The sequence below is a fragment of the Larus michahellis genome, chromosome 8, assembly GCF_964199755.1.
Source record: "Larus michahellis chromosome 8, bLarMic1.1, whole genome shotgun sequence".
Lineage (NCBI taxonomy): Eukaryota > Metazoa > Chordata > Aves > Charadriiformes > Laridae > Larus > Larus michahellis.
The window spans coordinates 41,566,033-41,582,848 of NC_133903.1; the positions used below are offsets into that span (position 1 = coordinate 41,566,033).

The 16,816-nt window shown below is 38.0% G+C and overlaps 1 protein-coding gene across 4 annotated transcripts in view; it reads right to left on the minus strand.

The window, feature by feature from the left end:
* PRKACB (protein kinase cAMP-activated catalytic subunit beta) overlaps positions 1-16,816 on the minus strand; it is a 76,276-nt gene that overhangs the window by 21,532 nt on the left and 37,928 nt on the right. Inside the window, exon 1 of one of the 4 annotated variants that reach the window (XM_074599322.1) lies at positions 15,509-15,717. The exons of 2 other annotated variants lie outside the window; for them this stretch is intronic. In XM_074599322.1, coding sequence (XP_074455423.1) covers positions 15,509-15,695 — 187 coding nt within the window. In that variant the 5' untranslated portion in view covers positions 15,696-15,717. Of the gene's footprint in view, positions 1-11,871; positions 12,239-15,508; positions 15,718-16,816 lie in introns of those variants that run through there. One more of the 4 variants, XM_074599324.1, reaches the window with a different exon arrangement.

Sequence of the window (16,816 nt, forward strand, 5' to 3'; positions counted from 1 at the left end):
CTGGCAGACCTCAAGGTCAGAAAAGTGTTTAAAGCATGATATCCACTCAGTTATCCACAGCAGATATCCACAAATTTTATTTTAAGAGAGACAAGCAGTATCAGAGACGAGGAAAATATTTATTACCCTAAACTTATGGTGAAGTAGAGTAAGAAAAACATAGTTTATATCAAAGGAAATTTTTTTAATTGGCATTAAAACTTAGAGTTAAAAATATTTCAGTGGGATAATCAGTAAAATGTTTGACATATTCATCCCGTATGGGGAAAATATTTCCATTGTTTTTGAATTATGGGGGTTACTCATGTAATGACTTTTAATGATCCCAATTTGAGAAAAGGACAGGATTTCCTGTGGCATGAAATAATTTCTCAACACAAAAAAGGGAAGCTAACCATGTCCAAATTCATGCCTGATGATCCTTCTTCCATTAGAACAGAGATGACTTGAGAAAGTGAAAACTATCAATAAAGTTTTTTAAACATCAATTTATGTCAAAGTGACATGAACATTATTTTCTCTTAATGACAAGAAAAAATCCTGGGATGATCATTAAGATTACGAAAAAGCTGAGCCTTCAAACTTAAGTGGCTGTGGCTTAGAAATAGTTGTTAACTTTAACACTATATAGCACAACCAAAACATGAAATAATTGGTTTCTTTTTTTTCTCATATTATTACAGTACGTGTGTCTTAAACATCCCTCACGCTATCTCCATTGTTCAGATAAAAAATATTTTAATTTTCCACATATTTTGCACTGACATATAATTGTTCAGTATTTATAAAAATATACGATGACATTTACATGTAGTCATCTCTGTCTCCGTTCTACTTACGGAATAAAGAATGCTGTTTATGAAAAATATGTGATCCAGCTGGAAATACTCAAAGTGTGGAAGCATGAGAAAAATATCTCATTTCTAGAATATCAATAAACCACAAGCTCTCCTTCAACAAAACTTCTACCTTACTCTACTTTACTTTTGTGTTCTTTTCTTGGAAAGCAGCATTGAACATGTATTTTCAAAATAAACCTACCTAATGGCACTCATTTATCTTAAAATAGCTATCTTTTAAAAACAGTGTCACGTTCTGTGGTGTTTTATTAGAATTACATTTCCTTCCTAAAGAGAAAGTGGGCCAAATTGGGCCCGGTTCTCATTTTCAGAGATCACCTGGGCTCCTACACCACAACACAATTCAGCAGGTGATTTCAAATAGAATTTAGGCAACTTAAGCATATACACTTGAGGCACTTCTGAAAATAGGACTTAGAATTTGAAACAGGATAGGTACTTCCGAAAATTATATCTTGATTACAAAACATTAGTTCTTGCTATGGGAGAACACATTTCATTTCTGCTTTTCGAGCACACAATCAAAATTTACACCAACTAGATAGTAACGGCCACTGGTATTATCGTGGTGATGCAAACAAATAGGTTTATTAGATGATGACTTAGAAGTTTTCCCGCAAGTGCACATTTTTAGCCACTTTACATTGTTACAATGTGACTCTTGTTTGCTTTTCGAGTCTTTAAACTGTTCCTAGCATCCATGACTTTGGGCACTAATGAAGGAATGAGCATACCAAAAGTCTCTATAGGTTCCCCAAAGGTTTGCAGGAACATTCACCCACACAGATGAGATGATGAAGAGAGGAAAGAAAGAGAAGAAAAAAAAAGTTTTATGCATTTCCACAACAAACACATAGAAAACACAAATACATTTCACCCGTTCCCCTCCCCACTCCAGAACAGACCCTGTAATAAACCAGCCCTTTCCCACACAGACAGAATGACTCATGCTAAATCACAGAACGTTTGAGCAAAGAAAAGAGAAAAAAAAACACAGAGGCAGCTAAATTCAGTATGAAAAAAAGATGATGCACCACAGAAATAAGCACAGCTTACAAAACTTCAGGAGATCAAGTTGGCATCTTTAATAGTTAATCTATTCCAAGACACACACATTCAAGGGACTGTTGCTAACAAAAGTGTATCTATCTTCATCGCAGCATGCTGGATCACAATAAAACCTGCAATCGGGTGATCTTCCCACTCCTTAGCACTTTGTTCCAAAAGACAGCATGTGTGAATTGCACGGCATGTGGTAGATAGCGCAGAAATGGCAAGTAGTCTCAAAAAAAAATAATTCACAATCAAATTTCAGTCCCGTTACCCAACAATAGCAACAAAATCCCTTGAAAAGTCTAAACCACACAGCTGAAGTGGCTGTATGCAAACTGGAATGCATACGGGAATCCTGTACAGTCACCATACAAGTACGATTTAATTTTGTAAGACTGTCAAAAAACCAGAACCCAGGAATGAGATGTTGACATACAGGTTCCCAGAAGCACTGAAGAGCAAGGATCGCTCGTATATGGCTGAGCGAAGTAAAGACGAGGATGCAAGGAGTGTATGCAAAGACCAGCAAACAGACCCTATTCAGACTGGTTTCACTGGTATAGCAGAAGCTGGAGAGAAGGAAGCTGAAACTGAAGGAAGAAAAGCTGTTACTCAAGAAAGGAAGGTGCTGGAAGGAGAGGGCAAGGCAGGAGTAACAGCACAGGCACAATGAGGACTGCAGCAGTGGCCAAAACAACTGGACGCGCCAGTACGGGCACCAGCAGGAACTGGAAAGGATGCACAAGTAGTCCAGAGATTAGGTAAGCACAACTACACAGCGCAAACCCAGCCCTTCGTCACCAGCAAGAGCAATGGTTGGCAAGAGAAGCAAGTTTTACACAATGTGACACCCAAAGCATATAGTAGGAAATTTGGTGAGATTCAGAAAAAGGTAGTAAGAAATGGGGTAACGGCTGAGCAGTCACAACTGAAAAGACTTCAAGCAGGTTTATAACTTCTGCCTGCCTAACCTCTGACAGGCTCAAGGTGCACACAGAGCTGGACAGGGTAAGCTGTCCCCTTGCATATCACCTGTGGCATCAGACCAGGCCCACCGAGAGCTGTACTCTGAACCAAGGCAGCATGGCAATAAGCAGGAAAGCCTGCTGGAAGAGATTTCTAAGGGAAGTGGAACTCAGGATCCTTGGCAATACTGACATACAAGAAGCTATCAAAAACCAACCCAACCCCAAACAAACAAAAAACCCTACCACACACAAACCCCAAAAGATTCTGAACCCACCCCCAAACAGCAGGACATCTGTTATCTAACAGTATAGTCACACAGTGTACAATATTTTTGTTTGTTTTATCGATTAACTTTTGTATGAAAATTTAGCAAGCTTATAAAAATAAATTGTTAACAAATGGTGTATTAGTACTATAAAGACTACTCTGGTCTAAACCACAGTTTAAGAGTGAATCGGAGGAAAGCTCCTGAAACAAATAAAAAGGCTCAGGACCTCTCAATTGCAGGGGTGCAACGACAGCAGAGAGAAAAGGGTCACAGATGGAGCAGTCCTGAAGAGTCACCATGAATTACTCTGCCTTTCTCCCACCTCCCACGTCCACTGTATTTGTTATTCTCAAGCACATCGCCAGCAAGAGCTAGCAAACCAGAATTTAATTTTTTGGGGGAGAAAGAAAAAAAAAAAAAAGTAGTATTTGAATAGGATTCATGGCAAGAAAGCAAGAACTAAACTGATTAAGACTAAACATTGGGCACCACTACAAACCCCCATCTGCTATGCTAAATGCCAATCTCTGCTTGGTATTTAAAATGCCCTTTATCAAAATACAATTCAATTTCTGTTCCAAAACTGTAATATAATCGCTTGAAGTCTGGAATCAAATGGGCTATTTAATTAAATCTCTAAATTTTATTTAACGGAAAAATAAGTACGTATGAAGAGATTCTGGTAAATATATGTCTATATTTCATTTTTATAAAAACAATATTTACAGCCTTAAACATTATGAAGATGGATACAGATGCCTCAGTGAACCCTGTGGTTATGGTACTGCATTTCAGAAGGTAAGTGAGAGGCATACGATTCAAGTTCTAAGTGCCACTCTTCTAGCATTAGCCTGTTGTCTTAAATATCTTTAAATTTCTCTTTTGATTAGCAGGAAAAACATCCCAAGGCTTACAGCAAGATTCTTCTACCCTGGCAAGTCTTTGAAAAGAAACACAAACAAGTGTTAATACCCTCAAAGGAGGTAGCATGAGCACCAGTTAACATTTTAATAGCTGCGAAACTCGACAAAACACAAAAATGGTATCGTTGAAGCAGACGGTCAACAAGAACAAAACGCTTTGTTTCTCACAATATGAAAATGGTGGGGAAAAGAGCCCAATGTGATATAAGCCAGGCAGAGGAGCAAGTCAATCTTGTCTTAACATTGCGGTGAGACAACTTAATGGCTCTCTTGTGAAAAACTGACCAGCGAGGATTTTGTCCTGTTTCTGCTCCAACAGATGCAAAGTCACAAAGGCTAAATTAATAAACTGCAGCAATTTAACATCTCACTTATCCCATATTTTACCTTCAGAGCAAGGTTTGGATCTTATATTTCTGCTTAAACATTAATTATGTTAAAAACTGGGGATGCAGAGCAAACTAACTTACCCAGCTGCAACAGATAAGAACATCCAGATAAAAAAAATTAAAAAAAAAAATAATCACAAAACACACCAGGCAGTTCTGAAAAAACTCATTTGCTAGAATAAAAAAACCTAAAAGTTCTTAGTAAATGAAAGATCATGTAAGAATTATTAATTGCATACAAATTTGCTATTAAAATGGAAGCCCTATTAATAAATCTAGCTGCAAACACTTCTGTGGAATACTGCGAAGGACTGGGAAGAAGTGGAGAAGGGAAGGGCATAGAAAAACCATGGAGAAAAAGGGAGAGGAACAAGATAAACAGTAAATTAAAAGCAAATACAGCTGCAGTGCCTAAAGATTAAAAGAGAGCACTAGAACCTAATTTTTGGGGGAGCACATTCAGGAATTAATGCAGCAATTGTAAAATACAAATTGTTCTTGTCCATTACAACTCAAAACTTGGAACGTAGTCAAAAATCTTATTTTAATCCTGTCCTCGACTTTGAAGTCTTGAGCTAGATAGTATTTTCTCAGACTTACAAAGCAAATTTACAACAGTTAAGAGCTCTATCAAGGGCCCAATTTTTCTTTTTTTTTTTCCCCCCTCCTTAATTTTCAGTGCTACAGGCTATAACTTTAAGCTGTAAGTTAAACAAAGATGAAGTCTTACTTAATTTTCACCTCTTTACTTGGCTGGCTAGACAGCAACAGCCTGCATAAGAGATGTGACAGATTTAGACAAACCAAAAGAGAAGCGAGGTTTTCAGCTACTGGAGATAATACCTATCTTTTTTGAATTTTGAGCAGTAGATATTCTACCGCACACAACTGCCACAGTCAGACTGGCTTTCTTCTTCCTTCTCCTATTTTTATTAGAGATAATAAAATCAATTTTATTTCCAAATCCAATTTTCAGTCTTTACCCCTTATTCTTTTTCTTAATTCATAAAGTACCGGTCTAAACAGGGGCAGTGAACCCTGCTAATGCCAAAAGTACAACATAATAGAGATCACTCCCAGGAGACAGGACCAAACCCAACTAACACCAAGTCACTTAAAATGTGATCCCTGAAATTTTGGTTAAAAACCCCCAAACATGTAATGCAAATCAGTAATTTATTCAGTCACAAACACAATCAAGCTCAGAGCTTGCATATATGCATATACGTGCATGCATATATGTCCCAATTCAATCATTTTCCACCAAAAAAAAATTAGATAAAAAACACGCTTTCTTAATCTAAAAGATAATCCAGACCCAATGCTCATCAAAATTTATAAACAAATACACTTCATTAAAACAACTGACTCCTCCCTCAGGACACGTACAGAATAAATGCTACATTTCTCAGTTACACCAAAACCGCTTCTCTGCCAAAAACCCTGAAACAAACAACAAAAACCTATGAACCAAGCTGGGATTTATTACTCAAATCCTAAATTATGGATCACATGCAAGACTTCTCAAGGCAGACAAGCAGAATACCTTATCTAACGTCCAAGCACGGGACATGACCTGAAGTCTCTTGCAGACTCCTGGTGGGTGAGAGCTGTTCCACCCCTTTGGGTCTTTTGGTCCTTCAGGGTGGCACCTCTCTCTCTTGCCCAAGCTTCCCTTTCAAATTAAAGAATTATTAGCAACCTTTTGCTGATTGATTGGCGTTGATTTTTTTGTTTCAGTTCTCTAAAACAACCCATTAGAACTGGCATACAGTTAGTTCTGGAATATGTTGAAACTAATTTTTGCCCTAAGGGAAGGAGTCTCTCTCATACCTTCTTCCTGCCCTTCAAGTGTTCATTGAAGGGAATTATTCCAGACTGCCGGAGACGACACACTCATAAATCTGCTTCCTCTCTTGCAACAATCCACATGCTCTGAGGCTTAAAAGTCCAAGAAATAGCCATTTGGTTTGTCAGGCTGCAGTTCAGTGTTCAGTATGGGCTGGTATAAATAAAAAAAATCCCCAGTCCTGTCCTTCCACGGTCACTCTTTCCTGCCTCCCTATCATGACCTTCCTTGAAAGAGCAAAAGCATCCTTGTGGCTGACTGCCAAGCCAGGTCAGGGAATTAGGCCAGATTAAAAAGTAATGGACAGAAGGCAGGGGAGGACATGTGAAGCTAATTTTAATGCAAAGCAGCACCCCATTCTCTTCATCATGTGAATGCTCCTCCTGGGGTGAGGGACGGGACAAGTGGGGTGACAGGCAAATACGCAGGGCAGAGCGAAACACTCCTTTTCTGAAGGAATACTGGTTTGTGCTAGTGTTACATGACCATGGAAGTACAGCATTGGACTACTGAAAAGGCTTTGAGCAATAATTGTAATTTTAAGTTATTAATCTATTAATTATTCTATTAGATAAGTTAATTCTATTAACTTAAAATTTTAAATTAATACTTTAAAGTTTAATACAATTATGTTCGATTGCGGTACTTAACACTCCTCACATATAAAATTAGCTCTTACACAAAAGGTTATGTGAAGAAGTGTTAACATGTAAAATCCTCAATTATCATACAATGATGTGCTTTGTGAGCAATTAGGAATTAAGCTTCATCTGTGCAGTACCACCCTCTATAGCTGTAGCTGAACTTTATCCAGCAAGTAATCTAAAATGTTGCAACTACTACAGGACCTATAAAAGACTGCTTTCCTGTGTGAAATGTAACAGGTATTACTTCACAAAGAAAATAGAAAACTGTGCAAAAATTGTGAAAATTCAAACACTTCTATTTCTGCAGTGCATATATTTCCATGGTTACCATGTGGAGAAAAAAAAAAAAGAATACATTTTAAGAATGAATTCCAAGAACAAAATTTTCTAGGGCACTACTATAAAATATCTTGTATATGTATCACATTCTTGAGTAAAGGCTCTTAGAAAATTCTAGTAGTTCAATATAAATATGCAAAATAATCAGATTTTCCTCTTACAGTCAAAACCACACACCAAGCAAAATGTTTACGGCATCTGCTGCAGTTTCCCTCTAATCAAGCTATCCACCCCTCTGCACTGGAAGATACTGGATAGCACCAACTTTCCAACCCATATTAACCGCCCCACCTTCCCTCCGCGTAAAACTTCAGTGGCTAAAGCGGGTAACATGTTACTGGGCAGCCATCACTGAGAGTATGTTTTATGGTTAGATTATTAGAAGCAATAAACAAAAATCTGCAGGTAGTTGATGTGATCTCCATATTGACTAACAAATTCCCTGCAAGCAGGCAATGTCTCTGACAATACTAGATACGCTCATGCACAAATAATACCCTTTTCTTAGAAGTAACCCGAGTTTTACTAAACTCAGTTCTTCCTTACACTCCAAACCAAACTGCAGGGGCTGGTCACTGTACGGATGGATTTCACAATTTACTTGAAAAGAGCAATTCTTGGGTTGCTTTTTCTTTTTTCAAATAATTCACTCAAGGCATCAAAATACTGGCAGATACACCAGTCTTGGTTTAACTGCACTCATGTCTACGTCCGCTTCCCACAAAGCTACTTTAACCCAGCCCTCGCACTAACAAAACCACACAAACTCTCAAATACGTGTGCTGGGATCAGCAAGACACATCTTCACAGCTGTCAGGGTAAATCAGCAAAATAGCTCTTCATCTCTTTGCAAGATTTGAGATTCTGACACATCGCTATACTGACATATCTCCCGCAGAGCACGCCTTCAATACTTACAGGAAAGGGTTGCCTGCAGTAACTAGCCAAGCAGGAGAAGTTCATTTATAACCTTAAATAGCAGAGAGACTGACTTCCTGAATAAGGAAGTCTTATGTAAATAAACACATTTCACAATTCAACACATCGAGTGAACAACAAGTTTTCGGTTGCCTGATTGTGGCAGGCAAAAAGTAGGTAAGAGTGTTTACTATCCATCCTGATAAAGAATGTGACTTTATAGAGAGAAACTGGTTAAAGTTATTGCTTATTTGGATAAAAAGCAGGCATAAAAATTGCACAGAATTGAGTTGCAAATCCTGCAAAAAAATTTAAAGAAAAAACCTAAACCGCATGAATTCTTAATGGACAGGAGTATCTGTCAGGAACTAGAATGAATAAAGGAAAATCATCATTCAAGTTATGAAACTGCCCATAAGAACTTCAATAATTAAAGCTGGGAAACTCCTATTGTCAACTTTGGCTTGCAACAGCAGCAGCAACTCTCAAAGGAACCAGCAACCAAATAATTATGTAAACAATTTGAGATGTAAACTGAAAACCAAAGAACGAAGAAAATCTGTCTGGTAACAAAATATATGTAAGAAATGTAACAACAGGGACTGAAGTAAGTCATAGTTCAAGAGAAGCAAGATTACAACATACCCTTTTCCTTTGGAAGAAACCTCTATTTATTAAACTCATTTTTTGCTTATGCCCCAAACAAAGCACCCTGAAGGACTGTTCACTGAATGGTTGAATTTAAGAACTACGTCAACGCAGCAACTCTTCTGTTGCCTTTTTTCAAGTATTTTGTACAAGAATCAGAACAAAACACAAACCCAGGTCAACACCTAAGAAATTATCCTCGTCCGCTGTCAGAGCTTAACGGGTAGCACTGGGGAATTTTTGAAAGGAAGAAACCATTAGTCCCATGAGATTTATATAACAAGATGTATAGCTCTGGCACCTGGAAATCCCATGGCATCCATCCATTTTCTATAGTCTTTTCAGCAGCAAGAATAATTAGTTGCTACTTGTTGTCCCTTGCCCTTAAAAGATGTTCCCAATGCACATAACTAAAATATTTACACTACCTCCCTTCACTCTCACTCCTGAAACACTCCTGTTCTCCAGTGCACGCAGAGCTGGACAACAATTCAGCAGAGTCCATCAGCACTGCTCATACTCTTTTCTCATACTGCTCCATCTGTCTCCGTGCACCTTTGGTAACTACTATCTTACACGTGTAAGTTTCTGTATTCCTAATGAAACAGATGTCTAGTAGAGCAGCATCTTGCAGAACTGGGGCTATTAAAGTTACTTGGCCTTCCAGCTGTAACTGTTCAAGAATGTTCTGCTGTTCAAAACAAAAACGCTAAACCAAGAAAAACAGAAAAACAGTTTTTCCTTCTTTCAAGTCTTTCCAGAAGAAAAAGTCATATAACTGGAGCTCTCCTGGGGTTAAAAAAAAAAATAAAAAAAATCCAATTGTATTTATTGTACTTGCAATTGAAGAAAATATATCACTTTTTCATCAAGGTTTCACTTGCATCTTGGTAATCTTTCACAAGGAGAGCATCCGATTTTATCCACTGACAGGGTGTAATGTAACACTGCTGCAGTGAAGACAGCCACAAAGGTGCAACGAAAAGCAGAAGTGGTTTAAACGGGGAAATGTTTAGAGCGAAGACTTAGTCTAATCCTCACTTGATGGAGGAGGAAATAGTCACCTTTCCCTTGTCAAAATTAGACTTCTGATTTATAAATCCTTTTGACTGAGAACTGACACTTGGTAAAAGTTGCAGCTATTTATTTCTATTTTTAATGGAACTGGGAGCCTGGATGTCAAGATGAATGAAATCTACAGATGCAAATTGCAGAATAAAGCCCCAGAGAAAAGAAAACAAAACAACACAACCACCACCACCACCCCTCCCCCAAAAAACCAAAACAACCAACAAAACAAAACAGAGCACCTGTAACCTCTTTTTCACCTAGTTTGTAAGAAAATTCTTCCCTTCAAATGACTCGATCATAACAGAATACCAAAAAAACCCCAACAAACCACCAGGCAGCAAATTCATAGAGCTCATTTCCACAAACCTTAATTCCTGTGGAAACTACAACCTAACTGTAAGAGAAACAGAGAGAAGGGTGATGGGAAACTCGGCCCGGTAACTGGTGGGAAGCAGACTCTGACCCAAGGAGAGACCTCTCCAGCAGTAGCCAAAGGCAGCCGCAGGGCACCGAGAAGTGCAAGGAGGCTTGAGTTGCCCCCTCACGTTCCGGAGGGGCTGAGCAGGGGCTGGTGTCAGTGAGGAGGTCGGACTGCCATCGCATCCCTGCGGCAGGAGCACAGGCCGGCCATGAGCCTGCGGGGCAACACTGGCTCCCACCAGGCTCTCTCCCGCCTGCCAGCATCCCGCTGGGCAGCTGGGAGCACACAGGGCAGGCCATACCACCTCTTTCAGGGACAGCCCGTGTTTAGGTTTACTTGAACAGCCATGATGCTGTAACATATACCTCAATGTGCGTACAAAGTTCTGAAACCCTGTCCTGTATCTGTACTGGTTTTGACACTTGTGTATTGCTGTACTTTGTATACCGAGGAAATGACAGCCACGCTTTTCATTTCAGAGAAGATGACCTCAACATATTCGTATGAGATAAGTATACATACGCTGATATTAGATAAGGCAGTGGGATGACTCCTCCCACTCTTTATCTCATGCCATGTACAAAACTGAAACCTTCGTAAAAATGGTCCTTTCAATTTGCCAGATAAAGCACCACGCACACACACCCTGGATACATGATCGACTGTTTTTTCTTTTCAAGCAATCTCTAACCCTCCAAAGTAATTTTCCAAAGCTCCAGACTACCTGCTTGAAACAAAACAGAATCATTTCAGAAATTAATATATTTGGGCTTTTTGCAAACAATTTTCAAAGGTTATCTGTTTCTAAGGAAATAAACGTACCTAGTTTATATAATTAGGTACAACTTCCAGTAATATTCCAAGTACAAATTAAGTACTTCATAATTCAAATAAATTCCAAGTACGTTATAACAAGTAGTCACAGTGGTTTTGGAAAGCAAATACCTGCCTAATAAGTTTACTAGATCTATTATATCTCATTTCAAATGAGACTCTCCTCCCCTACTTCCATGAACGACCTCAACTATTCTGCTATCCCATCATTTAGAAAGAATAAAAACCATAGAAGAATAAGCTGGTTCAGATGAAAAACAACAAAAGCCAGTTCAGAATTTTTAGGTAATAATTATATCAATTTCAGAAGGCCTCACTATTTGAGTCAATTCAGATAAAATAATTTATTATGAGCTGCACAGAAAAATTAAATGAACTGACATATACATCATTCAATTATAAGATTTTCCAAATCAGATTCTGTGCCTTATTTACTGATAGAATAGAATACTGATAGAATTTCAAAACCAAATATCAGTTATGCAAAGCAAAATGTTTAATTAAAACTGCAAATCTTTAAGAATAGTAATATTTTGCAGAAATCCACAGTGAGTCGATTACAAAAACAAAGAGATCAGTAGTCGATGCAGCTATGCAGACGAGAAAGGAAAACCTGGTAGATTTATCCTGATTGTGAAGACAGAACAAAAAAATAGTGCCAAAGGTAATAGAAAAGACTTACCATTCATGCTGAAAAGCTAGTTTTCAGAAACATATTGCTCCCAATATTAATCCAACAGTTGATGAAGTATGTTAATCTCTGCAAAATCAGTGCTTCAATCTCTAAACACGCTTACACACTAACTGGGAAGAGAGAGAACACAGAATCCAGAGCCGCTCTTTCTTACGAGCTCCTTGTGATGAAAAAAAAACTATGAAGCACAAGCCACCAGTAGTAAACCAAAAATCAATATTCAGGACACGGATATTTGCTTTTTCTCATTAACTACTTCTGCTCTGACCAATGCTACCTATTCATGTCTAAAGCAACTCAAAATGGCAGGGGGGAAAAAAAGCATGCAAACACCAGGAGGTTTTAAGATGTTCTCAATTATATCAAGCACTGGTTGTTTCCATGGCAACCTTAGACCAGAATTATCTGTTGACTTGTACCCAACTAGTAGTTATTCTAAAGCTTTAATCAATTCACACAATGTACTCTGTACATTATTTCATATTTCACATGCATTTTTCTCTATACATATATATATAGTGATTATTCAGCTATATCTCTGTAAGACATTCCACAGTATTTGAAAATATATTGATACTATTTTGAATCGGTTAGAGACCAAGTAATATTCCTTTGACTATTCATCACCCATCCATTTGCAATTTAGAGACTACGAAGACGACAGAAAGATGCAATAGTGGTGACTTCCCTGACCATTTCAGCCAAGTTGTTAATGTGTTCTCTTATTATGCACAGATTTCGAAAATATTTGTTGAAGAACAACAGATTGACACTGATCTTACTGCCTCAACATTCAAAACCAAGCAGCCTCATTCTCCTTTCCTTTCCCATTTCTACCTTTCAAAGAGCAACAAGCAACTAGGGAAACAAAACAAAAATCAAAATGTAGTTTCCATATAGTTGCAAGCGGTCCCAGTCAAGACATCTAAACTAAGAATGAAATACATTGTTCTGATGACTACCATCACATCCCTTTCATCCTCTGGCTGTGCAGCACAACTGACCTGGTTTCCAGTTCAGGCTGTACAATCACATGTGCGCTCAAGTCAGCTTTTTAAAACAGATTCCAAGGCCCGCGGTGTCCTGAGCCATATCTGCCCTACTGGATCCTTAGGATCTTACAACACATTCGTTTCACGCATCAACCAAGAATCCAAGGCACATTAGAAAAACCTCTATGTTTTACATAACAAAATAATGAAGCAAAGATGTTAAATTACAAAATCAACCACTGAAAAAACCCTACAGCCTAGAGCACATGGCCAATTCCTCACACCCCACAACACTATGACTGACATCACAAACAAAACGTCCACCCAACAAGCACCAGCTCCTTCCCCTCCAGCAAACCCACACCTACAGCAGTAACTGCTTGTAAAGGGACACACACAGAAACAGATCTGTTACAGAAATCTGTTACATAAATACATTAACTTTCTTTTCAAACCCAAACCTAAACCAACAAAAATTCTGAGAAGTCACTTTCCAAACTTTTTTTTTCCAGGAATTACAAAGTATGCCTTTGCCTTGAACTTCAAGAGTAGTTCACGCTGTCGCCTATGGAGCTTCACCTGAAACCTTACACCAACATTTCACAAGTTGGAGTGATATGGGCAGAATAGTTACAAATATTCCAATATCCTTACAAGACAAACACCAGTATGTTTCTAAACCACTGCTTATTCACTAAACCTCCTGGGAAATTAATCTACAACCTGAATTCAGTGACCCTCGGGTAAAAAACCCAAACCAACAAAAAACCAACCCAACCCACCTACCCCCCCCCCCCCCCCCCCCCGAAACACAACAAACCCGAAACAACAAAACAATACTGTTTCTCTTTCATTTTTCACAAAGAAATTTCACAGATTATGTATTTTTTCTGAAGAAATAATTAGGAGTCAGTAGCAGACAGAAATACTCCCTCCATTGTACTCCTTGTCTATCACTCCTTCGGCTACTGCGGGAGTGAAACAAGAATCTTGAAACATAGACTTAGTCCATATGTACCTACAGTATTTTTATTTATTATTTAAAAAAAAAATTAAACTACAAATTGAGACTAAAGGTTCAGGATAGACATTCAGAATTTCACCCCAAAACCAAAGCCACGTAAATCAACCACCATTCAGCTACCAGTTCTGTAACTTTGGTCACAAAAATTGCATGCAGCCACTGTGCTTAATTATAACTTAAAATAGCATTCACGGAACAGCCATTTTCACCATGTTTATCATCAAGAGACACGACAGTCCATTTCCTCATCAAGCATGTCATACAAGGAAGCCTGCCTTAAATAGAGGGGAAAAAAAAAATGGTAGAGACTTGTACACAAACAGGTCACAATTTGTAAGTGTCAGTAGGTCAATACCATCTTTTTCTTTACATTATATAAACAAAAATGCCTCAGTGTTATTTTTTTCAAATAGCTATTTACATAAAAAAGAGCTTCTCCATAAACACAAGCATGCCTCTATTTTTACCAAGCTGAAAATATTTTGGAGAAGCGGAACCTCAGAATTTATGCACTTTCATTCTTTATCTTACCAACAAAACTCGTTGATCCTTCCCCATCTCATCTGGGAGACCTAGATTGAATCTATTTTAGGTCAGCGCATTACACCTTCTCCCCTCCCCCCCCCCCCATGTTTACTGCTTATCCTCTGAGAACAGATTCACTCCCTACTCATATAATATTTTAAATTGCACGCAAGGAGATGTATAAACACTGATTTTCTTCATGGTAACGCTGCGATGCTAAGCATTTCCAATAAGGCCTATTATTCAACTGAAATAATTGTGCTATCTCAAATCCATCAATGAATCTTAAATCTGGAACAAAATTATCATCAATTACCATATTGTAACATTTTTAAATGAGTATTTAACCACAGAGACAATAATTGCTTTGCAAAATAATGCATGACTTTAAAAGAAAAAAATCAAAATGAAATGTCAATTTACTTAGATTGTGATATTTTTTGAAATCTCTCACTTATTACCCAAAATGCAATCATGAAAAGTTTTAATTCATACAATACTGTAAACTGTTCACTGAGTAAGAAATTAAAGCTAATGACAGTCAGCATTCCCTTACTAAATTAATACTTAATAGTTAAAACCAAACAATTTTATATCGTTTACCACTGTATAGAGCATTCTGATGTATATCTCCCTTAAAACAAAATTACAAATTACACAAAGCCCTACAATTAGAAGTTTAATCTGTGCAGCAACATCCACCTATTCCAAAGTTTAAACTCATTAAAGAGTTTTCTATGTCTGCTGAACTAGCTGATTTAATTTGAAAATAACGGAAGTAATTTAGAAGTAAAAACTGGGGTGGGGTCTTGCCAAAACAAGTCAATTGTGTTTTAAGAGAAAAGAAGAGATGAGGGATAAATTCTGCTGCCAGCCACCAGTCCAGGAACCAGCCGCCCACCTCCCCCCGCCTGATGCAATATGCTGTTCTCCAAATTAATAACTTTAGGTAATGAATTGTAAAATTACCCCCAGAATGTATCACAGATCAATGTCCAGATTCAATTACAAATATGCACGTTCTTCACTCGCTAGGGAAGCTGAAGAGTGAACATCAATAAAACAAACAAAAGCCCCAACTTACTTGATTTGTCCCATAGGACAGCAAGTTCAGAGCAGTGTTGGCTCTCATTTTCCAGAGCCGTTCTCTGTTCATGTGCGCCGCTCTTTGAATGTCTATGGAAAAGGCGATTTGCAAAACCTTCCAGTCTCTGCAGCGCCGTGGCCGTCCCTGTGCACTGGTTACACGGTACCTCCTTCTGAGCTGCCATGTATACACACCGCCGACTTTCACAAAAGGGAAAATATCTAAAGGGAGCTGGACAACCCAGAGCCACTAAGAGCGATGCATGTGTCAAGCTTCCTGTATGCAGTGTTTTCTAACCACTACTCTCTTCTACTTCCTGTTAAGAAAAGCTCTATAATGTACTGGTTTATACTGCTAAAAGTCTCTTTTCATGTCAATCGAAAAGTGGGGTTTTTTTAAAAAAAAAAAAAGCAGTAATTGCTCTAGCATGTGTTTTCACAGCTTTTTAATGCATCACATATTTTATATTTAAATATACATTTTACGTTCAAATACTATAAACAAGTTGTTCAGAAGTAAAGATCAGAAGGCAGATTATTTTTTTTTTTAATTTACCACAACCATGCGTGAAAAAAGTGACTGTTCTGCAGTTCTTGCCCTGTTACGGAGTACTACCATCACCATAGCTAACATAACCAGCTGTAATGTTATCATTAGTAATCTCGTGTTTTCAACCAAACAACTTTCTAAGCAAGGAAGTTACTTGCAAAAACCACTGAAGAAATGATTATTTTTTTATTGCGGGGGGAAGTATTATTTTCCTCCTTTAAGGCAAATCAAACTGAAGAAGCTGAATTCTGATGTACATATAAACATGACTGCATTATGCTTATCCAAACTGGGTTCTACTTACTCCAAGAATGAACCAAATGCATTTAACTTTTTCAGGAATAAATTACCAGAACAACCAGTGTTGGCAGATCCTTATCTAGCAGAATGCTCGATCTTCCAGCCCAAAAGGCAGCCGGAAGGAGAGTCACAAAGTCACGGTCACCAGCTCCTGACACTGCTTATGTAAAAGCTTTGCATGCAAGTCTCCTGCAATTGCGTAAGAAACCTTTTTTCATTCACAAGAAATTCAAGTATTTTCAACTGTGGAGTAAGTTTAGAAAGCACCATTTTTAATGGCACAAAACCTAGGGAAAATAAACTGAAAGCCGTACTTAACATTAAATTACATTAATTTTCAAATTACATAATTTTGCATGCTTACAATGGGTAATAGTTTTTTTTGTGAAAACGGAAACACATAGATTAGGCAGGTTTCTCAATATATCCTCTGCACATACAAGATGTGGCTTCTGA